The sequence below is a fragment of the Microcaecilia unicolor genome, chromosome 4 (genome assembly GCF_901765095.1).
Source record: "Microcaecilia unicolor chromosome 4, aMicUni1.1, whole genome shotgun sequence".
NCBI classification, from domain to species: domain Eukaryota; kingdom Metazoa; phylum Chordata; class Amphibia; order Gymnophiona; family Siphonopidae; genus Microcaecilia; species Microcaecilia unicolor.
Genome location: NC_044034.1, coordinates 58,022,570 through 58,041,626, shown reverse-complemented (window position 1 = coordinate 58,041,626; position 19,057 = coordinate 58,022,570). Strand labels below are relative to the sequence as shown.

The window sequence follows — 19,057 nt, the reverse complement described above, 5'->3', positions numbered from 1 at the left end:
TTTTTTTTTTTTTAATTTTTTATTTATAACCATTTAAATTTTTACAAGCGATAAAACAACTTGCTGGAAATACAGAGAAAGTAATATGTAGGAATTATTTCAGTCAGGTAATTCTATTCTCTTCCTTAGACCACTAAATAAGGAGAGTGAAACAAGATAAGGAAATCAATTAAACAGTAAACAGAAAAAAACCCCTGTGGTATTAACCTGATTACCTCTAGATATTACTCGTCTAATTCATTATTCCACATTGATCATCTGGTTGGCTTCTTCAAGGCCAATACGGTGTATAGTCAAATCATTTCATTGAAGAACATACTTATTGTCCAATATTAGTTAGACATAATACATCTGATTACATTCTCTATCTTTTAAAAACCAGAAGCTATTTAACAATTCATATACCTAAGTCTCTAATTCAAATCCCACTGATTAAAGCAATCCCAGTTTTCACAGGCTTCACTCCTTTTAAAGTAATAATTTGAGGAAATATTTCTGAGGAAAACTTTAGGAGTCATACCCGGAACTCTGGGAAAACCAATAATCTCGATATTAATCATCTATAATAATATTCATTTTATTATTCAAAATTTCTGGTCTATTATCATAACCACTTCTTGCTCATGCAGAATCATTTGTTATATCAATTTTTTACTCTCAAAGGGTTCAGATGAATTGTCCATGTAACTCTCTAATAAAATTATATCTGAAACAAAATTATTTACTGCCACCGTTAGGTCCCGAAGCGCCTTCCAGATGGTATTCAATGTAACCTCCACGGGAGCCAAAAACTCCAAGTTGATTTCTCATAGGTGTTTAGGAGTGGTTCCGCCGATTCGGGTTCTGCTGTAAATGTCCTCCTTTTCAGCATATACCTCTAACTCACTCCTCCACTCCTTTGGACATGGTGGTTGAATAATTTGGGAATGATGGAGTTGTTTTTTCCAGGTCCAAGAGCGTCGATGCTCCTTCGCCGGCGCTAATCAAAGGACTCGCCAACCCTTTCATCTGTAGGCAGTTCGTCGCGCGGCGGTCCCGCACTTGCTGCTCAGGGGATAAAACGCTGGCCATCGGCGGCTGACCGCCGGTTGTCCCCTTCCTCTCAGTTAAGGTAACTGCAATTGCAGAGAGGAAATTTACGTAAAGACGAAACTTCAGAGGGCAGCTGGGCCGTTGGGCATACGAAATTCAGGTCACCATCTTACCACTCTCCCAGTTTGGGACACACTTTGTCTGGTTTCTCCTCAGAGGCCTGTCTGATACGGGTAACCCTTCAGCATAGCCCTCTAAGTCACTGAAACACACAAGCCCCTCCACCTCTACAAGGTGGTGTCCCTTCGGAGGGGAGGAATGCTTTTTTGTTAATTTATCTATTTCTTCTCAGTTTTCTGTCCTGGTCTTCTTCCTGTTGTGGGCTTGATGTATGCGATTATGGTATTTATTTTCTTTATTACATGTAATTGAAGGACTTCCAAAACCCACTAATTCCATTGCATTGGACTTAGAGGGCTTTGGAAATAAGTCCTTCAATTTCATTTATAATAGTTTGCATCTTTAGCATTTTTCTGTACAAGAGTACACTATATGTAAATTGCGTTAAAAATATGCATTGTCCACCTCTGACTATGTTGGCATCTGTAGTATATATTCATGCCTGTTCATCACTTCTACAATGCTGATCTTTCTAGTTAACTATACAAATGACTAGTAAAAGTCAAAATCAGCTTCCTTGTAGTTTAAATCTTTTTATTGAAATGTCAGCAGACAAATGCAAAAAACAAGTATGCAAGAAAGGCCAAACCAAAAGAATCAACACCATCTGCTTATATCAGTGACCCATTAATGAATCCCAAAACTCCCACCCCCACCACCCCAACAAGCCCTTCCAACCCATCTTCCGTTCCCAACCCCTCTCCCTTCCCAAAGAGCATCGTTATACCTCCTCCTAAAATGAACACCGAACCAGAAAAATCACTCAGCTGAAGGCCTGTGTTTTTATAGCCTCCGCCTGGCTAGTAGATCTACCCTCCCTTAATATCTCTCACTCTCACACATATACATACCATCCATTAATCAAATCCTATCCTGATCTCCCTCCCCCCATGGTGTAGAAATGTAGTCCATGGGAAACTACAGATACAATTTGTTAAGCTCTAAGCTGTGAAATTTAGGGGATAGCGCTTGAATGTACCTTTCCCATATCAACATTATTTTCCTCTCTCTTTACAGTAAGTTGTGCATCTCAAGCCTCCATAAGCATATGAAAAGCTCCCCTCCAAGACCAGAAGGTTGGGAGGTGTTCACAAAGCCAGTGTTGCAGTATACACTGTTTCCCCACCATACAAAGGGGCCAGCGGCCCCTCCCCAGAGACCTGCTTCCATCTATTTTCCCAAAGAAGATCCCCCAAGGGGTGTGCTACTACGGGCTGACAAAGCATGCTACTAAGAAACCCCACAATGTGGCCCCAGAACTTTTGAATAGCAGCATACTGGCTACCTTTACCACACTGCATCATGTACAAAACTATGCTCTTAGAGCATAAAGTCCACATATCTGGGGAACCTCAATATCTCTCTCGCTTACGGAGTCCCTATGCCCCCCCCCCCCCCCAAAAAGAGAACTGCAATCATCTACTCAACATTGACTTGTGGTCCCTACATTCAGAGACATTTTTCATAAGCATACGCAGGTGGCCATTTTCTCAGTACAGAGTCCTGAAAATTGGAACAAATTGCTTCTGTCCTTCCATGAACAAAAAATACTCCCGATTTTTAAAAGAGACTTGTAAACATTCTTCTTTTGAGATGCTTATATCTGTGGCCTTTTCATCCCAGAGATGGTCCTGAACAACTCCCCTTCTCATTTTTGTACTTCACCCCATACCCTAGTATTATTGTAGTTCCATCTCATCTCCCCATTTTTCTCTTTTAGACCGTAAGCTGCCTAGATGCAACCCACGATGGGTGGGGTATCAAACCCTTAATAAACTTGAAACCTGAATAGTAGTACAAGACTACAGGGTATAGGCCAGTGATGGGCAACCTTTTGAGCTTGGTGTGTCAAAATTCGCCAAAAAACCGAGCAAAACTCGGGTGGTGTGTCACTTCGAGAAAAAAACCATAATTTCGCGATATTTATAGTTTAAATAACAAAAATGTATAATTGTAATATAAAACTGTATTTAATAAACCAAAAACTAATTATTTAACTTACCTACTTAGTGACTTCTTTGTTCATCTGTCAGTCGGTTTCTTTTGTTGGTCTTGATATTATTTAACTTGTGTGGGGTGCCGTGAACTAAGATAAGTGAGGGGGAGGGGGAATTCTTTAACTAATCTGTCTATTAGTGACTTTTTTTGTTGCTGAATTTCATTGGCTAAATCTTCAATTGAAGGTTGGTATTTTGTACACTTCAAGCCCAAGCAAGCGCTACTAACTTCATCTGTTAATCTGTTTCTTTTGTTGGTTTTGATATTATTTAACGCTGAGAATAAGGTTTCACAAAAGTACGTAGAGGGAAAAATTGTGAGTAAAGCCATTGCTATATTTTTCAGGGTGCTAAAAGTGTCTGGTAATCGGATCCAGGCACTCCAAATTTCCTGGTAACTCAGATATTCTCTTAATAATTGCATCTTTATTCTGCATATCGTGAAATAGAACTGGTGCACATCTTAGGAGAGTTTCTTTAATAAATTCTCCCTCACTGAGTGCTTTTCCATGCTGAGCTATGGAGTGAGCAATGCTCAAACTTGCAGATGTTAAATTTGTAGAACCTTTTACAAATTTAAGGATGGACTTAGATTGGCTCTTATAAAAGTGTAGCTGCCTGGAAATGTATTCCTTCCTTTCATCCTCACTTTTTTTCAAGAACTGGGAATGATTAGTTTCAAAATGTCTATTTATATTCCACGTTCTGCTTACTACCGTTTCAGTACATAGAACGCAAAATGATCTGCCATTTTTTTCTATAATGCCATACATCTCGGTCCATGTCTCTTGAAAGGGTCGGCTACTGCTACTACCACTTCCTTTACTTAACCTTGGTTTTTTATTTTTTGGGTTCTCCATCAGGAGGGCAGAGACAGAAGATAGAATTATAGATAGCCTGTTAGCCCTGCAGGCAATTAGGGGTTAACTAGCCTAACTGACCACCTTATGTAAATTAAGATGGCTGCCGCTATTTCTAATGGCGGGAAACGGCACCCATAGCACATGCCCTCGCCTCTCCCAGCCTCCCCCTCACCTATCTCAGTAATGATGGTCAATTACAAATCCACGACACCCCAGAACAGTAGATTGGATGATGGTTGCTGGTAATGGTGATCACAGGGCCCTCAGAGATGCGTCCCCCACAGCATTCCACTGCTCTCTGCTCCGCCGGCCGGAAGTGAGGTCAAAGATCCCCTAACGGCCGTGCAGGAGCCGGGGCAGAGGGAGCAGCAGGGAAGGAAGCCAATAGGAGCGCACACGGCACCCCCCCCCCCCCAACGGGTAAACATGCACCAGGGGGGGGGGGGGGGTGATTTTGCCAGGGGGAGGAGGTCGCGCTGCACCGGGGGGGGGGGGGGGGGGCGCATCGGCGATCCGCCCCGGGTGTCAGCAAGGAACTCCGCTGCTTCTCTGTATGCGGCCACATGCGGCCGCGTGTCACCGAAAATGGCTACGCGTGTCAGTACTGACACGCGTGTCATAGGTTCGCCATCAGGGGTATAGGCCATAGTATTTTCCAAAGATCCATATTTATCGCATTTGGGGGAGAGGACACAACCCGCATGCCATGCCTGCACTTACGAGAAGTACACTCTAGTACATGTAATCTTACAGTAGGAGCACTCCTGCAAAGCTGTGCTTTGCATCACAGTGGGTATATTTCACAATGCCTGACAGATATCAAGGTGTCAACAAAAAGAGAAGGGGGACGGCATGCAACTTTACCCTGGCAGTTTGCACATCAGCATCATTAATGCTGCTTTAGTGGATATATTTTATGCTTTATAATCCTTTATTCGTCATCTTTGGCTGAAATTATATAACCAACTCCTGTGGCAGGTGCATGTGGCGCAGAAACACAAGTCAAGTCATTTTTTAACCATTACCTATAAATAAACCACTTGCTTTGGAACATTGGTCTACCCCCTTCCCTTCTTCTCTTTTTGGTGGTGTTTTGCTGTTGTTAGGGGGCTACTTCTACTTTTTCTCTTTTGTAAATAGGAAGGGGTTCCACACAATCCCTAATTCTTCACACCATTTTCGCGCTATTACCTCATTAGATTTAGGAGGAAGAATACTGTAAAGCGCTAAAGCCGACATCGTATGGGGGGTATATCTGCTTCAAAAAATTCACTAAAATGTTCCTGTAACCCAATGGCAAGTCCTTAACCCATCAAGCCACGAACATAACGTGAGACTTGCAGATTAGCAAAAACATCCAGGCGTAACGGAGTTCCTAGAAAGAAATCATAACCAAAAAGCTCCTCTCCCAATACATGTATAACAGGATTCTGAGAAAGAAATGCTAACAACTGCATAGCATCCTCTTCTCCCGATACATGCTTTATTAAGCTAACACCCCACTCGCTCATCGCCTCAGCACTATATTAGAATGCCCTAAGCGAAAATTTAAAATGTCTTGAAGGGGCAACAGATCAGCGGAAGCAGGGTAATCCCATAAAGTTAAAAGCAGACTCCATACCTCCTGCAAAGGTCGCAGAAGTACACAGTTTTTATATTCGGACGGTTATTCCGGGGCCCCTGCAATAAAAATAATCAAGATATACAGGAGCAAAAACAACAAAAAAAATCCCCTTTCCAGGGCCACCGGTGTAAACTGTTCCAAGTCCAAAATATGTCTAAGAAGGCAGGCTCCGTTGTATTCCTAGACCACCCCCCCCCCCCCAATACGTTTTCCCAATCGTAGTTTCGGATTCCAGCTGGCGAAGCAAAATTTAGCAATCTCTCGAGATACCCCCAGCTCTGGTCCAGCACTCACACTTCGTTCTGAGACTCTCCCACCCCCGCTTCCTACTTTCCCAACTTATCTTTCTAGCCGACCCGACCATACAATACAACCCCTCAGACTTTCTTCTCTCCACCAACGTCCCGCCACGGCGCCACACACTCGACGTAACGTCTCTCTTCTCGTCCCGCCCTCCCTGCCGGAAACAGGAAGTGGCATCAGAGGGGGTGGGTGGGACGTGAGCGAGGGATGGGAATTGGGAAAGTAAGTGTTACGTCAAAGAAGGTGGCTGGATAGACCGGTTTAGGGGAAGTGTGGGGTGCCTGCCGAACTGAAAGAGTTGGAAGGTAGGACATGGGGGTGGGAGAGTTTCAGAGTGAGGCACAGGTGCCGGATAGTGGACGAGGTGGGGGAGAAAGAGATATGCTGGACATGGGAAAGTGGTAGGGATTGTAGAGCATGGTGGATGGGACTGGTCCTCGGTGTCTGAGTGTGAAGGCAGTCTAATGCATGTGACCTGGTATCTCTGAAGTTTGGCTAAGTCCCTGGCTATTCAGTGACTAGGGGCCTTGACAATTAGTGGTACTCGCCAATGATGCAGCTTCTGCTGCTGAGGTGCAGTCCAAATGACTTGTGTAATGAAAGCTTATCCCATCAACCAAGGGGTTTTTCAGTTACAGCATTTAGCTGTTCACTTCTGTGTGGACTCATATGCAATGTGATTGTATTGTATTTGCTGCCTGCACCCTCGCAGTGTGAAGGCGAACAGGAATTTTGGATGTTTAGATGTTTGAGTGTTACTCTTGACAATAAAAATATTATTAAAAAAAAAAGAAGTGAAATTTTAAGCAGCTGAAATTTTTTTCGTTCCTGATTTGACCATTTGTAACTGTACCCCCCCCCCCCCCACAACAGACTTGTATTGATAAAGATTTTTCTTTCCATTTTAGGTTGGCCGTGTTGGATAACAGATTGGGGAATTTAACATCTCAGGTTTCGCATTGTCAAAACATGGCATCATATGGAGGCAGCTTTGAAAGTGAGAAAAGCATAGAAGAAAAGAAATTGCTCAAAAGACAAGCAAGAGAAGAAATTCTGAATAAGGTTATTATTTTCTATCTTTACGTTTTTATTTCTGGTACTAGGGAGATGGAGAGCTGAGGTCACTGAAGCAGCAGCTCACACATAGGTGCCCCGTATAAGAGGTTTGGGGAGGCTAAGCTTCCCCAGCCCAGCTGTGACCTTCCGCTGGCTGCCTCCTCCTCGAAAACCAAAATTGTTTGTATCTTCCTCTCCACACCCCCCCCCCCCCCCACTCGTGGCGCCGGTTCCTCATTTCGTCAACCTATAATGGCTCTCCGTTCCTTCCTGCCCCCCGCACGCTTTTAACCCTTTTATTTTCAGTGGCTGCAATGGCAGTGAAGAAGACAGCACTGGGGGCTTGCCTCCAGCTTCTCCCTTCCCTCACACAGTATCCCGCCCTCGCGGAAACAGGAAATACATCATCGCAGAAGGCGGGACAATGTTTGAGGGAAAGGAGAAGCTGGAGGCGAGTCCGCAGTGCTTTCTTCTTCACTGCCGTCACTGCCATTGAAAATAAAATGGTTAAACGTTCACGGGGGGGGGGGGGGGGGAAGAGGAATGGAGAGGAGGGCTGTCGGGGAGCTGAGGGAAGGCAGGGAAAATAACTGGACGTGGATGGGAGGGCAGGGGGGGAGAGAAGAGATTGCTGGACATGGAGGGGAGGGAAGGGGGAGGGAAGGGGAGAGAAGAGATCACTGGACATGGAGGGGAGGGCAGGGGGAGCGAGGAGAATTGCTGGACATGGGTGGATGAATGGGGGCAGGGGAGAGAGCAAATTTGCTGGATATGGGTGGATGGAGGAGAGGGCATGGGAGAATGGAGAGTTGCTGCACATGGATGGAGGGGAGGGAAGGGAAGTCAGGAAAGAGATGCACATGGATGAAGGGAAGGGAGGTGAAATGCTGGACATTGATGGAGTGGAGGGCAGGGAAGAGAGGAGAAATGTTGGACAAGGATGGAGGGAAGGAAAGACGAAGGAGATGCACACGGATGGAGTGGAAGGGAGAGGGAAGAAACGCTGGACATGGATGAAGGGTAGGGAAGAAGAGGAAGTAGATGCACGTGGATGGAGGGGAGGGGAGTGAGGAGAAATGCTGGATATGGATGGAAGGGAAATTGCTGAACTTAAGGGCTGGATCGGAACACTTCGAGGGCAGATGCTGAAACTGGAGAAAGAATAGGGACAGGGCTGCAGATGGTAGACAGGACGCATAAGGACACAGGGGGATGGTGGACATGGTGAGAGAAAAAATATCAAATGGAAAGAAGACACTACATAAAACAGAAGACACTGGGACCAAAGTGAATAAAAAAACTAGGGGGCTCATTTTCACAGCACTTAGACTTACAACACAGTTCCATAGGTTACTATGGAACTTTGTAATTCTAAATGCCTTGAAAATACACCTTTAAATGATCAGACAACAAAGGTAGAAAAAAGTATTTTATTCAGAATTTATTAATTGGAATATGTCAGCTTTTGGAAATGTGCATCTGTGATATTTCGCATGTAAGTTTCAATTTTTCTAGTATTGCTGCATGCTGAGTCTGACTTCTTGAGGTAACTTTCCAGTTCAGTATTTTGCCTTCATATCTGTTGTGTCATGTTTGTCATGTGTGATCAAGGTGCAGTATTCTGCTAGTGTGTAGTATTTGCAGCCCTTTTTGTTTTGTTTTTTCACTAGGTTGTGTACTGGTGTTTTAGAGCCCGGTGTAATTACAGTGCTGCCTTTCCACGCATAAGGTTGTAGCTTGTCCTGTCCTTGGAATTAGTGCTGTTATGGTTTGGTAAGGTTATGAGTGTGTTTTTGCACTAGTTTGTGTATAGTGTTTTGCAGTGGAGAGATTGTGTGTTGGCCTTACTGAGGTGGCACCAAAACATCAGAAAGGGTGTAGAGCCTAAATCATGACACACTACCTCTTGAAGGATCAACATATGGTCGTTAATAAAAGGAGCTCATTGTGAACACTATCCACCCTAAAAGGGTGTTTTGTGGCTGTACATGAAAATTGTGATATTATGATCCCTTGTTTCATATTGTTGACGGTCTGCATTTTCCATATGGAAGGCATATTGGTGTATTAGGGTCTGCCCAGTGTAATATTTATGGTACAGTAAGGTTCTGAGTGTGTTTGCATAAAGTTGTGCATAGTATTTTGCAGTTGAACGATTGTGGTTAATGCAACCACTTTATTCTTTGACATATGATACATATCTAATATCTAAATTTAATAAAAGGTATTAATTGTGACTTTTATTTTTACTTTTTTTTCTGTGTGTTGTCAGACAATTATGGATGTAAGCTCCACCCCTAACCCCACCCCCTTTAGTCTCCCCAAACAGTTGGGCCATCGACCGCCTATGAGCTCACACTTAGGCATGTTTACTGTCATGTTTTACAAATTCCTGAGCTGTGTGAATCAGTGGCGTAGCTACGTGGGGCCTGAGGGGGCCGGGGCCCCAGCAGATTCACCCCAGGACCCCCCTCCCGGCGAACCCGCCCCCGCCGCCGCCTACCTTTACTTTTGCTGGCGGGGGATCCCACTCCCCGCCAGCCGACGTCTTCTCAGTCCTTCCTGCTCTTCAATTTGTTTGCTGACGTCCTGCACGTAATTGTATGTGCAGGACGTCAGCAAACAAATTGAAGAGCGGGAAGCGACTAAGAAGAAGACGTCGGCTGGCGGGGAGTGGGATCCCCCGCCAGCAAAAGTAAAGGTAGGCTGCAGCGGCGGCGGGAGGGGGGGGCGGCAATGTCGGCGGTGGGGGGGCGGCGCCGGGGGGAGGGCTAAAATGTGCCCCCTCCCCCCGGGCTCTGGACCCCTCTCCCACGGAAGGCTGGCTACGCCCCTGGTGTGAATGTTGGTATACCTGTAGGTGTTTGCCCTTGCAACTTTTTTGTTGTCATGCTGTAGATATAATGTTTGGGCTGGTTTGGGGGATACTCGTGTTCTGACCAATTGAAATGTGCTGTGTATAATTTTTTTTATACTTCTCCAAATGTCAGATTAGAGACAGAGGAATTTGCTCAGACTTTTCAGTACAATACATTTTGCATTCATTAAATGAAACTGTATCCTGTGTGAACTTAGTTTGATACAGTTTATATTTATTCTAAAGTGATGGTACTTGCAAGCTACGTGAATTGGCCATAACAAAAATGGATTTTGTGATTAGGGTTTTTTTTTTTTTAATTAGCTTCCCAGTCTTCCCAGCTGTGATACTTCTACTTCCGGTAGATGAGTTGAACATGAGAATTTCAATACGTAATGTCAGTGCCTTACCCCCCCCCCCCAACTCTTTCATTTATTTATTGCATTTGTATCCCACATTTTCCCACCCTTTTGCGGGTTCAGTGTGGCTTCTTACAATATGAGTTGAATGTTGGAAATACAATTTGTTACAGATAGTTATGGATTACATTGTGCAGGGTTAAGCGAAACAATTGAGGTGTCGTTAAGGAATGTAATAATGGAACATAGGCATTGCAACTTTGGAAGGAAACAATGGGAGCTTAGAGGGCGATAAAAAGGCATGAAGGCGTATGGTATATATCTTTCTGTGAGTAAAGGTATGAGTGATGTGATAATACGGGAATGGGAGTTCAGAGGTGAATGTATGATGCATTAGTGAACAGTAAGTGTGGACTTTATGTGTTTTGTTTCTTTCCGTAAATTTTTTCAATCACTCTCTCCAATCCCTGCTCCCCATCAACCTCTCTTCCTCTCTCTCCCCCCGCGGTCTACCTTACACTGCAAACCGCATCTTCAAGGAGGGTTCCCAGAAGCAGCAGTAATTCACCGCCGCTGCTTGCAGCTTGCTTGGAACCTCTCTACTGCTGCAACCTTCTGTTACAATTCTGCCCATGTTTCAGGCTCTCAGTCATCTCGCCGCCTGGTGGCCGGACCTGGTGGTTGCATTGAACTGGCTGGTTGTTGTCACCCATTCCAGATTTCAGCCTGATCCGGTCCAGTTCTTCCAGACTGCCAGATTTGCTCCTTTTGTTCGAACCTGCACAGCTCCCGTAATTGCCTGGTGATTGCTGCAGCTGAGCCTCAGCTGCTGCTGGGCTTATTAGGCATTCTGAGATCTTTCTGCTTTGCCTTTGCATCGCCTAAGGCCCTGAGGTTTGTTGGGGTGCTGTTTGCACTTCTGCTCAGTCTAGTTCCTTGCCTTGATTCTTGTCTGTTTTAGTCTGTGGGTAGTTAGATTAGGTTATTGTTTGTTTGCTAGTCTTGTCTCTGGGTTTTAGTTTTGTGTTTAGTCTTTGTCTGTTTGTGGCCTAGTGGCTGCTCTGCAGCTTTTAGTTCTGTGTCTTGTTTGTCAGTGTTTTAGTGGCTGCTTGCAGCTTTCAGTCTTGCCCTTTAGCTTTCCCTTCCTTGCCCTGCTGTCCCAGTATGTTCCTTTCCCCTCTGACCCTCAGTCCTGGTTCAGCCTAGTGAGTATCCAGTCCTGCCTTGCCCAGTAAGTCCTGCCAGCCACTTGCAGCCAGGGGCTCAACTCTTGGTGAAAGGTGGCCATGGGTAGGTGAAGTCTCACTGTTTGTCAGAGTTCTGCCTTGCCTCTGGTGTGAGGTGGTTTTGCCTGCTGCTCCTCGGCAGTGGCCCAAGGGCTCACAAACCTAGTTCCAGTCTTGAAAGACGTGACACCTGCCCCCTTTTGACAAAACTTCCTGTTTACGCGGGGGTGAACCATGGCAGAAGAGTCGCCAAGCAGGCTGCAAGCAGCGGTGGTGAATTATTGCCGCTTCTGGGGAACCTTCTTGAACTTCCTTCAATACGTAGATGGGGGTGGGGTGTGCATTGTGTTAGGAGAGTCAAACAGGGAGAAATGGGGCTCTGGGTCTTCGGTTGCTTAAAGTTAGTCTGCTCCTGTCCGTGGCACATCTTGGGAACAGGTTAAAAAGCAGTGGTCCCAGCACAGACCCCTGTGGAACCCCACTATCAACCCTTCACCATTGAGAATACTGACCATTTAACCCTACTCTCTGTTTTCTATCTTTTAACCAGTTTTTAATCCACAAGAGACCACTATCTCCTATCCCATGACTCTCCAGTTTCCTCTGGAGTCTTTCATGAGGTATTTTGGCAAATGCTTTTTGAAAATCCAGATACACAATATTGACCGGCTCACCTTTATCCACATTTGTTCACCCCTTCAAAGGAATGTAATAGATTGGTGAGGCAATATTTCCCTTCACTGAATCCATGTTGGCTTTGTTTCATTAATCCATGCTTTTGAATATGCTCAGTAATTGTTCTTTTATAATAGTCGTTACCATTTTGCCCGGCACCGACATCAGGCTTACAGGTCTATAATATTCCAGATCACCTCTGGAACCTTTTTTAAAAATCGGTGTTACATTGGTCACCCTTCAATCTTTCAGTAGCATGCTTGATTTTAAACATAAATTACATATTACTAACAATTCCGCAAGTTCCTAGGATGAATACCATCCGGTCCATGGGATTTGCTACTCCTCAATTTGTCAAATTGCTCCATTACATCTTCCAGGTCTGTGATTTCATTCAGTTTCTCTGACTCATCAGCTTTGAATACCTTTTCTGGCACCTATATCTCTCCCAAATCTTCCTCTGTGAAGACCAAAGTAAAGAATTCATTTAATCTCTGTTATGGCTTAAATCCCTGAGTGCTCCTTTTACCCCTCAGTTATCTAGTGATCCAACTGATTCTTTTGCTGGCTTCTTGCTTTTAATATAACTAAAAAACTTTTTAGTATGTGTTTTTTTTTCCTCCAACTCAATCATTTTTTCAAAGTCTCTCTGCCTTCCTTATCAGTGCTTTGCGTTTGATTTGCCATTCTTTATGACGTTTCGTATTATTTTCAGTCAGATCGTTCTTCCATTTTCTGAAGAATTTTCTTGTAGCTGTAGTAGCTTCCTTCACCTCACTTTTTAACCATGCGGGTTGTCGTTGGTTAAGATTAGTAGGATGAAAAAAAATAAGGAAGCACCCAGAACTCTCGCCTTGGGGAGGAGTCAAGATGGCGGTTTGGGCTGGAGGCTCTGTGGAAGCCAACGCTGAGCTTTGTTCAATATTACCTTTTTCCAATATGCCGCATACAAAGTGAAAAGGTGCAGTGAAGGGTGTCTTACCGTCGGCCCAATCACTCCCTCTGAGCCAGCGAACGCTCCTACAGTTTGCCACGAGCACCCCTGTGGATACTGGCATGAGGAAACCCGCTGTTGGATCTGCAGAAGGAGCGGCGTTTCCACTAGGGTCGGAGACATCGCTATCCCCGCCAGAACTTAATCCGCCGCTTTGCCCTGCAGCCCTTCGGATGAGTGACAAGGACTCGATGGGACCGGAAGTCGGTAACCAAAGGGCCTCAGACGGCAGAACTCTTCCCCAGGACGCAGATGGTTCGATCATAGAGCCTCAGGCTCCCCAAGCGGTGACTCTACACTCTATTTGGGCAGCAATTCAACAACTAACAACTACGGTCACAAAAACTTCTCAAGATACAGCATTGCTGGTAAATAAGCTTGACTCTTTAACATTAACCTTAGAAACTGTTAAGACTGAACAATTTGCTCAAAAAACCGAAATAACTTCGTTAAAATCTGTTACGGATGCTTTGATAAAAGATAAAATGAAAACTTCTTTAAAATTGGAACATTTAGAGAACTATAATAGAAGATTAAATTTGAGGTTACTGAACTTTCCTTTTCAAATTGGAGTTACCCCAGTGGATTTCCTTAAAAAATATTTAATGGAAGTTCTGGCTTACCCTCAATCAGCAATACCACCTATTAACAGAGCTTATTATCTGCCAGATAAAATCTCCAAAGTGAATCCATGTGATAATAATCAAAGTCCAGAGATAAATTTGCAAGACTTATCAGCATTTCTGGAAGAATCTATTTCAGAGATAACTTGTCGAAGGACTTTACTGATATCGTTTGTTTTCGAGCAAGATCTAAATGCATTATTATGACTTTACTTCAAGAATGCTACTAAACTTTTTCATGGTCAAAAAATCTGGATTTTTCCAGACGTGATAAAAACTACTCAGGATCGTAGGAGAGCGTTTCTATCTTACAGAGAAGAGGTTAAAACTATGGGTGCCACCTATTTGCTGGCTTATCCCTGCAAATGCTGTATCAAGTATTTAGGGAATAAATATATTTTTTTTTGAACCAGACCAGCTAAAAAAGTTTATAGATGCTAAAAAGCTATCCAAGTAAATGTGTAGAAGATATTAAGGATATGGAAATTTGATGGGGGAATATGAGCCAGGCTATTTACTTTTTGAGTTTCTTGTTTTATCTCCTTAATTGATTCATCTCCTCTCCCCCTTTCTGACTGTTGTGGTCTAAGAAAGTAGACTATGCTTCATAGTTAATATTTGTTAGGTATACTGAAATACTTATTAGTTTGAGATCATGTTGAATTGTTTCATGGTAATAGTAACCTATGACAATTTTACTGCTGTATTTCCATTTATAAGTCTATCTTGTAAAATTGAAAAATTTTATAAAGAAAAAAAAAAGATTAGTAGAGAGAGGAGAGGTTTCCTTTTGACATAACTGCTAATGAACTCGCGCAACATCTGACTAAGCTCGTCAAGTTCTTAGTTTATTTTGTTACATTTGTACCCCGCGCTTTCCCACTCATGGCAGGCTCAATGCGGCTTATATGGGGCAATGGAGGGAAGTGACTATTTGGAACAGCGCAGGCTTTCTTCTCAGTAAGCTTTTTTTGTTTCATTTTTTTTACATGTTCATTTTCTAAAGTCTAATATATCTGTTTCAGGGCACTTTCTACTCTCCCATTTGCCATTTAATCTCAAATTGATTTAATTGATAGAAACTTCCATTTTCAAATAATATTTTTAAAATTGGAATATGCAGTTTCTAAATCAAATTTTATGGGCTGCATGACATTTATAGAACTGCTATTAAGTCCGCTTGTATATGTAGACTGTCACCATTACTTTTTCCATCTCCTCTCAAATTTTCAGACTCCTGTGATGTATTAGTGTGATCCCATTCATTTCTGCAAATCATTCTAGGATGAATATTCTGCCTTCACCAGAATGACTCCAGCTGCTTGCTGTGCAGTACTAAAAAGTATATATAACACCAATAGTGCGAGAAATTGCTTTCATTTTTTGGTATATCTTATCATTTTATGATTCATATACCTGCCACATTTTTATAAGTTAGGAAGAGCAGCTGATTTCTGTAGTTTTGGTTGCCTAAAGAGTCTATATTGGAAAGGAGATGTTTTGCTGGTTTGTACATTTGCTCTGTGTTAAAAACTATATCATTACTAGTATTTCTTGTTTTTAGAATTATGATGTAGTTATTTGAGGCAGAATCCCTTTCTTGCTCATAAAATTTCTAAGGTATGAATACAAAATGTTGGATTTTAAGAGTAGGGGTAGGCAGCCATGGATCACAAAGGCCACAACCCATTTGGGTTTTCAAGATTTTTCAGAATGAATATGCATTATATTGACATGTATACTGCTTCCATTGTATGCTGATGGATCTCATGAAAATCTGACTGGGTTGTGGGCCTCAAGGGCAATGGTTGCCCACCCCTGTTTTAGAAAGACAGCATAAGTCCTAAATTGCACTGTTTTGAGTTCTCCTTTTTGTTTAACAACATAAATCTTAACATATGGCATTTAGTAGGCCTATCACCTTGGGTGGTTTTCTTCAAAAAGGTGGTAAACAAATCCTAATAAATACTGTGAGGCATGAGATGGTTGCCAACCTTTGCTAATGTTCCTCGGAGACCTTGTATGTGTGTCATCAAGAATATCAAAACTAAATTAAGAGAAAGTGAAACATTCAGTAAAGACCAGTCCTTAGGGTGGTGGATGTATGAAATGGCTTCCCAGTGGAGGTGATGGAGACGAAATGGAAGCCAGAGATCAATTGGGTTGTTATGTTTGATATGAGAAACACATTTGGGCTTGGCCACAGTAAAGTTCCAGTTTACTTGTTGTATTTTATCCTGAAGCTTTAGTCACCGTTATTACCACTAAGCTTCTTCAGCTTATTAGAAGACATTTCTAACCAGGAAATTAGAAAGAGGCCTAAAAGAACTCCAGCCTGAAGGAGCACCTGCTTGTCTGGAATGTTAGGGAGATAGACAGTTGAAGCAATCATGGTGCCTGTTATCCTGAGGGCTGAATCATTTGTATAAACTTTTTTTTTTCCTGGGTGCACCTAGTACCCTGGCATTAGGCAGTGTACCCTGGTACTGGATACTGCATTTTAATGTGAGCCAATGGACCATTTTATTCTTCAAAATTAATATGCAGAGTGCGCTGACTAGATGTACATCAGTTCAGTGACCTCTACATATTGATTTTGAAGAATAAACTGGTCCATTGGCTGTCTTGGCACCTGAGGTTGGTGTCTTCCAATCCTTTGATTGTTTTATTGCCTTTCTATGGAAGGTTTGTTTTGCTGCTGCTGTTGTTTGTTGTTGCATTAGGTGAGGTATCATGCTGCTAGATCAAAATAAGAACTTCAAAACCCAGACTCTAAGGCAATAATGTTCCTCAGCTATTCACATGACTCCATCATCACTGTAGAAAGGCTGTACTGTGGACATCTGGCTCAGGGGTTACAGTAGTGCAAGGCAGCAGAGGTGAGACCTTCCTAATCCAGGGGTCCAAACTGTCTTCAGAAGACAAGAAAAACATGCCTAGACACAAGCAAATTGGCTTTTAAAAAGGTGGGGTTGGCTGAAGCGATCAGAGTGCATAGCAAGTACCTGTATTTAGGAGCAGAGCTGGCTAGAGCAGGTGCGTAGTTGCTTACTGTTAAGCCAAACTAGGCAATGAAAGGTGTCCAACAAAGTTACATATATTATAAATTAGGATCCAGGAAAGCTAAGCTCCACATGATAGGACAGGTGTGTCTACTTAGCCATGCAGAGTTGGCTTTTCTGTGAAGCGTTTATCTGTTTGCAGCCACTGGATATGTACTTGGTGGAGTAGCCTAGTGGTTAGTGCAGTGGACTTTGATCCTGGGGAACTGGGTTTGATTCCCACTGCAGCTCCTTGTGACTCTGGGCAAGTCACTTAACCCTCCATTGCCCCAGATACAAAATAAGTACCTGAATATATGTAAACCGCTTTGAATGTAGTTGCAAAAACCTCAGAAAGGCGGTATATCAAGTCCCAATTCCCCTTGTCAACAAGTAAGCACATGCTTATGCACTAGGCATGTATGCACCAAATTGAGGCAGCCAATGTCTCCAAATGGGTTATTTTTCTGCATTCCATGACAGTAATGAACCTTACTTCTAAGCCAGGGTATGTTTATAATAAGGCATTTCACAATATATATATATATATATATATATATATATATATATATATATTGTAAAGAAGGGCTAATATTAGGCAAGAGTACTGAGCATACACCTTAGTAAAGAAAAGATGTGTGGGTTATTAGGATAATTTATGTCAACCTCTAAAACAGGAGTACATAAATGCAGCAATCTGTTACATCCAAAAGCCCTGGAAACCTAATTTATTTACTTTTTACTAGTTTAGTATGGGGAGGTTCTGATCTCTAATGTTACTCTGTCTGATGTTTTCAGAAATTACTAGCTTTGATTTCCAGGGCAGGACGAAATGTGTCTTTGAAAAAGGTTCAAATGGTTTGGAATGAAGGGGTTCACACAATTTATTTAGTGGTTCTGATGTACTACAGTAACAGAGCTGTTTTCAAAGGTACTGCAAGCCTGGCTCTATTTCTCTCCTTTTTTGTTTCTGTGGAGAGAAAGTCTTAGCACATGAGCTCCTTCCCTCCCCACCCCCTTCTATTCCAGTAGTGATCAAATCAACTGGAATGAGAATGTGTATGGGAGTGGGATCAGCAGGTGGCTTGCTGTCATCCAGCTTTTGGAAGAAGGTGGAGAAGGTTCAGGAGGTTAGCCACCCACTACTGCAGTTTGTACTTGATGTATTAGCCTTGTTTTCAGATCCTTGAATAGACTGGGTGTGGAGGAGTAGCCTAGTGGTTAGTGCAGTGGACTTTGATTCTGGGGAACTGAGTTTGATTCCCATTGCAGCTCCTTGTGACTCTGGGCAAGTCACTTAACCCTCCATTGCCCCTGGTACAAAATAAGTACCTGAATATTTGTAAACCGCTTTGAATGTAGTTGCAAAAACCTCAGAAAGGCGGTATATCAAGTCCCATTCCCACAAAGGCTGGAATTTCCTCTTGGATTGTCTTTTTAACTTATGAGTGTTTGAAATAAAACAGCCTAACAGTGTTTGAATAATATCAACTGTTTTTCTGCAGACAAATGTTTTATACATTATTGATAAGCTTGGTTTCATAGCTTAATGGTGATATATGTTGCAGGAGATTTAAATCTATATGAATAAGACTAGGCTGTTAAATATTTATTATTAATTTTAAATGTCAGTGTCCAAATTGCCTTAATCATCCACATGCTCCATGTGGCATACATCATATAAATATGGTTCAAAATAACAAGATTAAAAAGAAATCATACCCAAAATAACATGACAGGGATGTGTTGAAGTGGATAATTACCATTTTTCCCAGTGTTCGTTTTTGAGCAGGGATGGGAGATTCTGGCAGTTTCCTCTTGCCTTTCTGGACTTCTAGCTCAGTTAGAACTGGATCTGGTGCCATAAGACATCTTTTGCAGACACCCTGAAATTTTCTCTTTTGTACCCCCATCTCAACTGACTTAATTTAATCATTACAGTGACTGTCAACTATGCACTGACGCTCCTTCGGACTTCTGCAGTCATGGACTCTAAATTTGGCCATTAGATGTTGTCCTTGCACAGTGGCTCCCTGTTCTCCACCTGTATCCCCTATTTTGGATGCAGAAGACCTGAGTCAGGAAAAGAACCCAGATCCTTACACACAATTCCTCCTTGAAGAGCTCTGATATTGATACGTCGGATGTTTTCAAAAGAGAAGACATCATGTGGTAGTGAACTTTAGTTTCTTGGCACTGTTATAGTTGATTATCAAGTGTTCAGGTA

At 42.8% G+C, this 19,057-nt stretch overlaps 1 protein-coding gene across 2 annotated transcripts in view; it reads left to right on the top strand.

The window, feature by feature from the left end:
- The first annotated feature begins 6,200 nt into the window (after positions 1-6,200).
- Positions 6,201-19,057, top strand: part of CWF19L2 (CWF19 like cell cycle control factor 2) — a 346,427-nt gene continuing 333,570 nt past the window's right edge. The window contains exons 1-2 of one of the 2 annotated variants that reach the window (XM_030200257.1): positions 6,201-6,221; positions 6,908-7,061. In XM_030200257.1, coding sequence (XP_030056117.1) covers positions 6,969-7,061 — 93 coding nt within the window. In that variant the 5' untranslated portion in view covers positions 6,201-6,221; positions 6,908-6,968. The other variant, XM_030200256.1, reaches the window with a different exon arrangement.